At 42.1% G+C, this 12,500-nt stretch overlaps 1 protein-coding gene across 1 annotated transcript in view; it reads left to right on the top strand.

The window, feature by feature from the left end:
• Positions 1-12,500, top strand: part of LOC143281289 (protein dispatched homolog 1-like) — a 30,377-nt gene that overhangs the window by 8,232 nt on the left and 9,645 nt on the right. Inside the window, exons 3-8 of the mRNA XM_076586425.1 lie at positions 4,095-5,865; positions 6,531-6,755; positions 9,573-9,698; positions 10,279-10,410; positions 10,848-10,971; positions 11,552-11,679. Coding sequence (XP_076442540.1) covers positions 4,095-5,865; positions 6,531-6,755; positions 9,573-9,698; positions 10,279-10,410; positions 10,848-10,971; positions 11,552-11,679 — 2,506 coding nt within the window. The remainder of the gene's footprint in view (positions 1-4,094; positions 5,866-6,530; positions 6,756-9,572; positions 9,699-10,278; positions 10,411-10,847; positions 10,972-11,551; positions 11,680-12,500) is intronic.

The following is a 12,500-nucleotide window of genomic DNA, read 5'->3' as shown; positions in this document are numbered from 1 at the left end:
TTCTCGCCATGAAGGAATAACAATAGGGACGAGGTGTGGTGGAGAGCAAAAAGAAGAAAAGGGAAGAGTAAGAGAAAGTGGGGGAGGCTGATATACACGCAGGCATAATAAGAGACTGACAGAAGAAACACACACACACACACACACACACACACACACACACACACACACACACACACACACACACACACACACAGACTGACAGGGGAGAAGAGAGGCAGAAACATAATTATTGACAATCAATACATGTTTGTCGTTAACAATGGATATGTATCGCATTATCACTGGAAGTGGCACCATACCTTTACGAACTTGATGCTTAACAATTGTCTTTCTTTGGTTTGTTTGTTTTTAGTGAGGTTAGAGCAAATCCAGGCATGATTTTAAACATATATAGACCTTTGCTGTATATAATCTTTGTTCTATTTTTATTTTTATTTTATTTTATTTATCTTTTTTTTCAAGGCCTGACTAAGCGCGTTGGGTTACGCCGCTGGTCAGGCATCTGCTTGGCAGATGTGGTGTAGAGTATATGGATTTGTCGGAACGCAGTGACGCCTCCTTGAGCTACTGATACTGATACTGTTTCCAGTGGATTGATACTGGGAGATCTGCAGTCAGATATAGTCAATTACGAAGATTTTAGAAGGTCAGTTTTATGGCTCGTCAATGCAGAGTTAACGAGGGTTTTCACTTGGTGAATCCCACGATGTCGAAGCATCGTTGATTTGTAATTTAATATAAGCGTTGAAAAAAAAGCTTTCGACAATGAGGATTCAAAACGTGTTCTGTTTTAGACAGTTGATGAATATCTTTTATACCTTTTTGCATAACAGCGAAATATGATATTACTTGCTATTATCAGCAATAACGTCAAGGATTTTGTGGTGGTGAACTTCTTCAACTGAATATCTTTTATACCTTTTTGCATAGCAGCGAAATGTGATATTACTTGCTATTATCAGCAATAACGCCAAGGATTTTGTGGAGGTGAACTTCTTCAATCTTTTCGCCATTGACTTGTTTTCTTTTATCAGCTGATTGTTTGATGCGTCCAGTTTTGTGATTTGGGACTGTATGTCATCCAGTTTAGAAATTAGCGTGTTGAATTTTTTCAGAAATATTAATACTTAATTTGTTTTTAGTGATAACTTTGATGTGTTCGACAGCTGTGAAAATGTTATTTTGTAATGTAGATTTTGAAAGAAGAAAGGAAAGACAGACAGATGGACACACAGAAAATCAACGAACGGGATTTTATTTTATGGAGGTAGTGAGGTGAGCACAATAACATCAAAATTTGGTTGTTTTTCCCAGCCCTCTGTACGAAACAAAGAAAAGAAACGGAGAGAGAGAGAGAGAGAGATGGTGATGGTGATGATGATGATGATGATCATGTCTTTATCAACCCAGTCTTAATTGAGAGAGAGAGAGAGTGGGAGGGACAGACAGAGAGAAGGAGGGAAGAGAGAAGGTGGATGATGATGATGATGATGATGATGTCATAATGAACTATATCATCAGCACGTAATCCTGACACTCCTCCGAATATTGGAGGCAAGGGGGATGAGAGACTGAAGAGGGATAGAAGGAGAGACAGAGAGATATTACAATTCCTTATTTCACAAAAGTATGCATATTATCTATGTCAGATATTTTTCATTATTGCCGTCACTTATCTATAACTACAACTGTTATCAGGAACTACTTCACAGTGATACTACATAACACAAGTCATACAGTCTGAAGACAAAGGAGAAAAAACAACAACATACAGATAGACAGACGAGAGACAGACAGGAATTCAGGAAAAAAAATTATGTAGATCTGATCTTCGCAACTGCGAAAAAACACACAAAAAACCCACAAAAACAATGAAATATATCACACTCAAGAAAGGAAAACAATCTTTTAAATGCTTGTATGTTCAAATCAAGCTACGGTCTATATGTATGATTATATATAACTGATAGTATCCTGTGGAATGGAGCTACTTATTTTCGGCTGGAAGCCATATTGAATGTCGAAACCATATTATGACCATGTTTGCTGGAAAATCCAAAAGAGAGAGAGAGGGCGGGGAGGGGTGATGGGGGGTAGAGAAAAAGAGCTTTGACGTGGACGGGGGTTGGGGGGCAGGGGGTTGTGGCAGCATTGATTAACTCTAATCCCGCTGTGGGGACGTAGCAAGCTCTTATAAACTTTCAATTATCATTGCTTCTTGCTTAATTCAGTGACATAACGCGACCCCCCAACCTCCCACCCCACTTCCACCTACCTCTAACACCCCCTCCACACCCCGCCCCCCATCCCCTCCGGACCCCCCCACCCCCCCCACCCCCCCTCACACACACACACACACACACACTCCCCTCTCCTTATTCTGTGCTCCCGAAGCCGCAAACGGTCGGCTGCTTTTGAGCACAGTCCAGTCTTGATGGGATTAAAAATCCTTCCCCGGTCAGCAAATCACTTCACAGGGCATAGTGCGGCGAAAGGGGTTGGGGAGGAACGGCAAACTGAAAGAGCTCCACTTTTCCCTCTCCGTCCGGTGCGAATGAACGGTTCCGTTGGTGTGTGTGTGTGTGTGTGTGTGCGTGCGTGTGCGCGCGTGTGTGTGCGTGTGTGTGTGTGTGTGTGTGTGTGTGTGAGCGTATGTGTGCGCGCGTATGTGTGTGCCTGTGTGTGTGCATTTACATTTGAGTGTATCTGCTGTGCTTGTGGTGGGTTTGGAAAAAAGCTTTTTTTATACAACAAGAAAACAAAACAAACCTAGCACCAATTCCTTGCTCAGATATATTCATTATGATAATACAATAGTAACGTCAGGTGCGAATGAACGGTTCCGTTCAGTGTTACATGAGCTGGGAGGGTGTGTGTGTGTGAGAGAGAGAGAGAGAGAGAGAGAGTAGGGTAGGGTGGATAGCAGAACAAACAGGCCCATGAAAGCAAGAAAGGGATGAAGAAAAAAGAAAGACAGTGACGAAACAACAAGAAAGAATGAAGGACATGACAGAAAGAAATGGAATAAACAAGACAATTGTGCATGCTAGTTTAAACATGAAATGGAGAGTGGAAGTGATGAAATGGTGATTTGTGTGTCGAAGTTTCATTCTCTGTCTCTCTGTTTGTCTTTTAACATAGTAATTGCAACATATTGCAACACATTTCTCTCTGTGTGTATATGTGTGTTTAATGTATGCATACTACCTCATTTTTGAAGTTTCATTCTCTTTTTTTTTTTAAACATGGTATCACAACATCTTGGTGTGTGTGAGTGTGTGTGTATCTCTCTCTCTCTCTCACTTTATGTGTGTGTGTGTGTGTGTGTGTGTGTGTGCTGAACATTTGTACAACAGTGTTATCCTCTCATTGTGGAGAAAAATAACATGAATATTTGTGTATTTTACTTTTAGTTTTCCTTTATGGATATCACAGCTTTACCTTTCTCTCATTTATGAAGGAGCTTCTAAATCAAAATGTCATTCCATATTTTCAAACAATACTCCAGCATATTCGTCACACTGTGTTAAGAAAGATTGTGTGTTGAAACTTGGTGTTTTATAAACCCGTGACATCGTGCAAGAATTGATTAGAGTTGTAGTTCCACCTTTTTTTTTAAGATAAGATAAGAATAACTTTATTATCTCCAACTGGAGAAATTTGGTCAGGTGCATTATCACAACATAGACAAGTAAACAACATGGGGACCATAACTGTAAAAGTCAACAACAGCTTTTACGAATATTACGAAGATACAAATGTAAAAAAATATCACATATACCGTTTCATACATACATCCACACACTGCAGGTAATAACTAGTATTCTTAATGTAAAAACAGAAAGAATTAAGAAACATTACTTGAATATAATTATAAACATAGCCTACTATACTGCACATTGATTATAATAGACAGATAAGATAAGAATAAAGATAAATTGCGGAAAACCGCAACCAGATAATCAGCACACACCCGCACCCACCCACCCCACACACGCGGATTACTTGATTAAACAAGAGTAATAAACATATGTTATCAAATAAAAGCATTTCACATATTCGCTTTGAAAAACATTGCAATTTTCTTACAGGGTGCTGCGACACCTCCCTGCTGACAAACAGGCGGACAGCTGGCCCAGAGCCAAGCGCTCCGAAAAAAGCCTGCTGGTGCTGTATGACGCTGGCGACAGGAACATCTTCACCAAGGACAACCTGAAGGTGATGCAGAGCATAGAGGACAGTCTGGTGAAGGTGAAAGGCTACAAGGACTTCTGTCAGCTGACAAAGGACGGTGCTTGCACCCCAGCCTTTTCCGTCCTCCGTCTCTTTGATGGCACCTTAAGTTGCCTTGACCCCGTCTTCAACGACCCCCACTTCGACAACATCGTGCAGGTGCTGTACAAAGCCTACACTCATGACGTGACGAAAGGCTGGTTCAGGTTCGCCCTGAGCAAAACCCACACGATCAACTCCAGCTACGTTCACGTCAGCTACACCCGATCCATCATCCCATTTGGGTACCCAATGAAAGGGAAGTCATACCAACAGATGATAGACGCCACTGTGAACTTTATGGAGAGAAAGCTCAAACCTCTGTTGGAACGTTACCTGAAGACGGAGCAATTCACGTTTCTGTATTACAACGAAGAGATGATGATCGAGGACGCCAAGCTACAGGGTTTCAATGACATGAAGCTTGCTATAGGCAGCGTCATTTTTATTTTTGGCTTTATCCTCTTTCACACCCGCTCATTATGGATCACGATCTTGGGAGTGTTCAGCATCCTGTGCAGTTTTGTGGAGACCAACCTTATTTACCGGGTGGTGATCGGCTATGATTACTTTGGCTTCTTCCACGTGCTGGTCATGTTCGTCATACTGGGGATAGGTGCGGACGATTTGTTTGTGTTCTGGGATGCCTGGAAGGCCAGCGAACTGCGTCATTTCCCCACTCTCGCCTATCGCTTGGACGAGACCTATCGCAAGTCTACCTTGTCCATGTTCGTGACCTCTTTAACCACTATGCTGGCCTTCTTGGTTAGCGCTATATCCCCTCTTCTGGCCATCAGCTCCTTCGGCGTTTTCGCGGCCATTTTGGTGGTCATTGACTATATCTCCGTCATCACCTTCTTTCCCACCATCGTGGTGTTCTATCACCTGCACTTCGAGAACAAGAACCTCCTCCGATGCTGCAAAGGCTTGAAATGCTGCAGTCACAAAAAGCATGGAAACGCTTCAAGCGATCACTCCCAGTCTGCCGGGGATAATGATGATGACGATCAGCAGTTGTTGACTGATGTCGAGGATGCTGAATTGAATTTTGTAAACTCAGAGGCTGCCCAGCTACACCTTGATTCCAATGCTAATTTGAACGAAACAAACACTTCATCAAGCACACTAGCCTGTATAGATGGAGACGGTGACAGGCCTTTCGAAAACACTATTTCGTTCAACGAATCACCCCACAACCATGTAGAAGCTTCAGGACCAATGTCTGAGGCCTGTGGGCTGGCACTGCAGCCCAGGCTGCCGCACCAAGAGCCATCCACAGAACACAAGGATGACAAGGTCACTACCACCGATCCAGTCACGTCCCACGAACACAGCCAGTCCTTGAGACTGAACCACGTGAAAGAATCCCCAGACACCAATCCCACCGACAGTCGAGCCGATGGAGACAGCGATGACCCAGATGCTTGTGAGGCCCAGCCAGAGTACCGTTGGTTGGTGCTGTTTTTCCGGGACTACTACCTCCGTTTCGTGATGCACAAGGTGTGTCGCTGGCTGATCCTTGCCTCTCTCTTGGCGATCATCGTGGTGTTCGCCCTGTCCGCTGCACGCCTGAAGCCCGACAACCAACAGGTCTGTACTTGTCAGCAGGGCTTTAAGTTTTTGCCCTACGCTTGTTCCATGTTATTTTCTTTCTCCTTTCGGGGTTGTTTATCCTCTCTCATCGTTTCGTGCTCTGCTGCTGTTCATTTCGTAGTATGTTTTTGTCTCTTTCTCGCTGTTTTCAGATCCCACGTTTAGTGTGTTGTGATTTTGCTGTTAATCTTTTCCCATAAATTTTGCCTTCCATCCTCTTCCATGTCAAAGTGTTTAGATTCATGGAGACTCAATAAACAAGATAGCAGACACCAATCCTGGATGGACGTTCACCCAGTCTGGTTTCGCGAACAAGCAATTACTGTCATCACTGAGGGGTGGGGGTTAGAAAATTTTGTCCTGCTTGTTTTGAATCAGTAAGGCACCACTGAACATCACCCATGCGAGTCAGTAGCAGTTCTTTCTCTGGTGGCTCACCTCACGATGTTCTGACATTGTTAACTTTTTAGTGACGCTAACGCTGAAACTGCGACAGGAAGGGTCTGGACGTCGTTGCGCATGAGAGAGAATTCGAATTGGAGGAGGTGTAAGGCCTATGCACCAAAAAGATGCAGAGGATGGGATAAGATAAAATCTACCCACATACCCATCCACCCATCCATTCATCTGCCCATCCAAAACTTTCTCTTATCTTGTTCCAGGTGGGTCTGTTCAAGGAGAACCACCACTACACGCGGGCGTTCCGCCTGGCCAGTGGCGGCTTCGCGGACAACATGGTGGACACGTCAATCGAGCTGGTGCTCCTGTGGGGGGTGAGGACTAGGGACCTCTCCCCCTGCTCTTTCTCCAGTTACACTTGCCACGGGAGGGAGGTGTTCGATGATACCTTCGATCCCAACACGGAGGCCGCTCAGCAAAGTCTGATGGTCAGTTTAGGGTGTGTGTGAAAGAGTGGGGTGGGGGTATGGGGGTGGGAAGGGTTGGTGATGGTGGTGGATGGATGGAATTCGGGAGTTGGTGGGGACTCGAAGCTTGCAAGTGTTGGTTATATATTTCTAATAGTTAGAGTGGTAAGGGGGATTATTTTTTTGCTGTGGTGTTTAATTTGGATAAGAGGATTAAAGAATTAAAACACAAAAAGAAAATCCCTGAACAAATCCTATCCTGAATAGTTCTGTTGGCAATACACATTTTGTAACACTGTGACCCGGGATGGTATAAAAAAGGGGGTGGATTTAAAAGATTAAAGAATTAACAGGATAAAAAATTCCACACACAGGTCAGGGGCATATAGATGCCAGTAACAAAGGGTTTTCTATGTTTTATTACAATAGGGAAGAAGAAAAGAAAAGAAGACAGTGCCTGTATACAAGTGGATAGTAAGCACATGATATATATATATATATATATCTGTGTGTGTGTGTATGTGTGTGTGTGTGTGTGTGTAAGTATTATTGTATATTCATATTACAATGGAAAGACTACCACTTCGTTTGGAATTGCCAACAACATAACCTCAATTATGAATATGTGTGAAGACCAAACACTGAAATCAAATGGCATTCCTCTTGCATTTATACAGTGTAGTAAAAAGTGGCTAATGCTGGTTTACTGAAGGCACACTGATAATATAGATTATGTGATGCTTATACTGTGTCAAGTGAATCAAATAGATCAGTTGCTACGTGGCACTATACTTGGGTAAGCCGTATTGGAAAAAGCATGGTAGCTGATTTATGATCACGAGACTTCGATACATATCTGATTGTGTTCAACAATAGCTGATATTAATCCAACATAATCTTGTAATCATCACACAGAGTACTATACATATTATAAAGGACTAAGCATAATGTAACTGTGAGGTTGGTCATACTTAGAGTCAGTATAATGAAAGGAATACTTAACACTGTAGCAATACTGATATCAGCATATGAAATAATACATGAATACTAAACACGATGACGAATAGGTGGCTTCCACATTAGATACTGGCAAACTGGGAGATGAAATCGCAACTCATGCTCAATACAATGATTGGAAGAACTAGCATGGCTTGACCATACAATGATTGGAAGACCTAGCATGGCTTGACCATACAATGATTGGAAGAACCAGCATGGCTTGACCATACAATGATTGGAAGAACTAGCATGGCCTGACCATACAATGATTGGAAGAACTAGCATGGCTTGACCAGCAAGTGCTGCAGATATCTGGTTGCGCCAAAGAAGCCAAACATCAACACAGCTAATTCAGGCTTGTAATCTGCAGCTAAATTTCCTCCACTAAACGCGGGATACCAAGAGCCTAACCTTTCATTAGATAGTTGTTACCGCGATGACTATTCGGATCAGTGTGAGCAGATGAGAAAGAATGCATCATCCACAGAATATTCTTGAACAATTCACAGTGTCGGAATGCCAGGTTGGTGAGTGGAGACAAAATGATTTTCACGTCAACACTCTACGTCAATGACTAGCTGTGACGTTCGAAGGAATCAAATGGTTTTCTGCTTATCTAAATCCATCACACAGACCTGTGACGGCATGTCAAAACAAAGTTACCAACCTAAGATACTATCAACATACTTATATGAACACAAGTAACGTGTCGGAACTTATAATTTACAAATCATCAACACAACACAGACAGTCGACTTTCAATGATGTGAGATGCTGGCCTTTGGGGAGACACACACACACACACAGGAAGGCAATAACCACAGGCAGGTGAATGTGAAAACTGACCAATGCCAACACCCGTCACGCTATTTGTGCAGGTCACGCTGACCACACTGACGGCACTTCACGGCTGCAAGCAAATTGCCGCAAGTGGCAAAATTTGTTTGTTGCTGTTGCTAGGTGTTCAATGATAGATTTCTAAATGATTCCTGAACCAATTTATGTCAGACTGGTTGCAAAACAAAGAGCTCAAAACCACCTTTCTAATGAGCGTAAAATGAAGTGTTGATTATTAAAGAGAAATTTATAATCTTGATTTAAGTCACTTGAAACAAATCATCTTTAATGAGTTTGGAGCTGAAAATTGCTAATTGTGTTAAATCAGTTTATCGTAGGCAAACACTAATGGTATAGATTTAAAGAAGAAATTACGACAATTCTGTCAGTATATGATACTTGTAGTTTTCTGATTTGATGAAAGAGAGAATAAGTTAATTATAGTGTGTTTCAGAAATGCAGATTGCCAAGCATGTCAGTAATGCCAAATGCGTGAGGTATTGTTGCTGTGTCGACAATGAAAATCTGCTTTGTATCTTTTAAGTTACTGGCATGATCTATTCTCACTCAAACACTGTGACAGTGTTAAGTATGATTACACTGTGATTGTGTTTAGTATGGTTTTAGCAACGGACTATCACATACAGAACTTGAGACTGTGTCATTGTATGTGACGAAAAGACAGAATGACGTTACCTTCAACAGCGAACTTGGCCTGTGAAGGATTAGAATAAAATCTAAATAAGATTCTAACTGATATAAGTGTGTGTAAGCACAACATGCATAATCTGGCAGTGAACGATAAATGTAGATTTAGTTTTATAAATGTTTGGAGCTGTTGTTTAGAAGGGGCTTTCATTAAAATTTTGAATGGAGAGAGACAGAATGAATGCAGAAGAGAGATTAAGCGTGTTAATGTGTGTGCGTCTGTGCATGCGCGTATCTTTACGTATAATTATTTTAAAGTCACCGACCACATCATATAGTCGCATCACTTGACAGAACCTGTGTGACACACTACACAACTTCACCCACCAAGAAGCGGAAGACTTGAAAATCCGACGAGACATCAACACTGGACGCCTCAAGATTCGCTGCTTCATGCGGGAACTGAACACTTTTCTGAAGGTAATACTAGATCTATTTCTTTATCCCAGTTATCATTATTAATTTTTAATGCATTTCTGTTTGTGTTTCGGGATTGTATGCATTGTCCAGTGTTATTTCGCAGGCGTGACAAAGTGCGCGCGATGTTTTGATGATAGATAACTAACAAGTCTGACTTTTGAATCACAAGTCTGACTATAAATAGTATAATGTTCGCTGGTTTGTACGCGGTCGCCGCATGCTGTATAATTATACGTTTATGTTTCGCAGTGCGTCTGTTTCAGTCCACATGTTCATGTAGCTGTCTTTTTCTGTTCAGTTCTTCAGCACAGCATTTCCGATTTCATAAATCAGAGTTAAAGAGGATCGGTAATGCATCATTATTCGTTTTAGCATAGGCTTTCTTCGCATGAAAATATCAGTTTTATCGGAAATGTGCGTCTGTCTCGTGTCTTTATTTAACTTTATGCCTCATATATACTAGCTTGTAGTTCTGGGTGGCACTTTTTGTCATTTGTTTTTATTTTGTTCGTTCGATCCCTTGGCTGCATTTTGTTTCCAACCTATCATCAGACTTTGGTTGACGTGTGGTGTTGGCCAGAATGACGCCATGTTGTCGGACATTGACGCCAGCCTTCCTTGGAACAGAACCACTCTCAACAACTTTGTGACGGCGCTGAGTCCGCATTATAACATCTCGCACTTCAACACCTCCTACCATCATTACCTGGATGTACGTACCTTGTCTGTTTATGTATGTACTTGTTCATTTACTGTTTCATGTATGTATTGATATATTCATTGAGCCTCAGTATCCGCGAATAACCCAATTGTCAAAGGGAGAAGAAAATTGCGACCAAGGTGGAAAGGTAGAAAACCTGCTGAAGGTGAAACGCCTTGACCTGTAGCAGAATGAAGAAAAAAAGACTTATCTTTATTATTAAAAAATTAAAAAATAAAAATAAAAAAGTAAGAAAAAAGAATCCTCTTCTGTGCATAAGAAGGGGGGGGGGGGGAAGAAAGAACGAAACACGCACACACACACACACACACACACACACACACACACACACACAGAGATAAATAGATAATAAATAGATATGTGTGTGAATGATTGAATAAGAAAATCAGTAAATGCACGATCAACACATTACCATCCTCATCCCACAGGTGGCAGTGAACTACTGGCTGTGGGACGGCTTTCGGCAAGATGACACAGATGATTATCGCAGCTTCAACTCTTTCATGGGGGAACAGGCCACTCCATACACCACCCCTCTTCCCTCGCTGGAAGGTGAGCCAACAAACACATTTTTGCTTCATGTGCAAGTGGCTGGGTTTGGTGGGTTTATTTTATTTTATTTTATTTTATTTTTAACTGCATTCAGTTCAGTTTGGCTTTGGTACCCATCCGACCGCACAGGCCCTGAAAACTTATCACAAACCGACCGTGTCTATGTGATTGGAACAGATATATATATGCTGATATCGCTGTGTGATAGTATGCAGTGCTATGCTGTCATTGTCTTGTCTTGAATTCCTTTGAGATGGCCCCTTTGTGGATCTAATCCAATGGATGCGTGTTACTTCGTGCGCCAAAGAGATAGACAGACAGAGATTTATTGCACGGTATATCTACAGAGGTCTTTTTATTTAACTTAATTTTATTTTATTTTATTTTATAAACAAATAAGTACAAAATCCACTTTATGTACATCGGACAGAAATTCCACAAATGCATTTGTGTGTGTGTGTGTGTGTGAGAGAGAGAGAGAGAGAGAGAGAGAGAGATTTAAATATGGTGAAATGGTTAAAGTATATACCTCCATACGTTTGTTCCTGTTTGTTGCTTATGTGCGTCTGTGCTGGAGCAGGAGTGTCAGTGGGCAACAATCTCAAGTTCATCGTGGTGGCAGTGGCCACCAGCCTGCACTACGGGACCCTGTCCTACGTGGACCACATCCCTGTCGTGCACAGGTGGGAGCAGTTCATGCAGAACCAGGTGAGGAAGGCGCCATGCTCCTCTCTGTTGCTTCACATTCAGTCACTGTCGTCTCTTGTGGCGTACGTGTGTGTGTGTGTGAATGTGTTGGTGTGTGTGCGTGTGTGCGGCCCAACTCGGCTTATATCACATATTGACATAAGTTTACATTTAAGCCAACAGCAAAGTGAGAGCTGTATTATCAATGGTCTCTCCAGTCAATGGAAAATCACTTACAGCTTGGTCTTTTGTAAAGGACTATTACTGTCAAACTAGGAGGCAAAATTGCACTGGCTCTTAGCGCTGCAGCCTTGTGGGCTGGTTGGCCTTTGGGAACCATCCCAACGCCGACTGTCCTAAAACCCTCTTGGCCGAGAGAGTGGGGATGTAACTTGGGCAAGACACTCTCCACTATAATCAAATTCTAGCCCAAATAGTCGGAACAGCAGTTGCCTCCTCTGCTGTTCTGATGGTCATAGTCGGACACGACTGACTATCATATGTATATGTGAGTGTGTGTGTGTGTGTGTGTGTGTTGATGCGTGCGTGCGTGCGTGCGTGCGTGTGTGTGTGTGTGTGTGTGTGTGTAAAATGTCATGTTTTGAAGAAAATTGAATGTCTATTTTGAAATGACCGAAGACGTACTTAAATGTATCAAATGTATCTCTGTGTGTATGTGTGTGTGTGAATATGTATGTATTTAGATACACATGTGTGTGTGAAATGTCTTGTGTTTGGGGAAGATCGACTATTTGGTACAAACTGACTGAAAGACAATATTTGGATGCGTAAGTCAGTGTGTGCGTGCACGTGTGTGTAGATGTGTAGGACAATAATTATGT

Source organism: Babylonia areolata, chromosome 4 (genome assembly GCF_041734735.1).
Source record: "Babylonia areolata isolate BAREFJ2019XMU chromosome 4, ASM4173473v1, whole genome shotgun sequence".
Taxonomy (NCBI): Eukaryota; Metazoa; Mollusca; class Gastropoda; order Neogastropoda; family Buccinidae; genus Babylonia; species Babylonia areolata.
The sequence above is the reverse complement of the archived record's forward strand: the minus strand, read 5'-3'. Positions and strand labels throughout refer to the sequence as shown.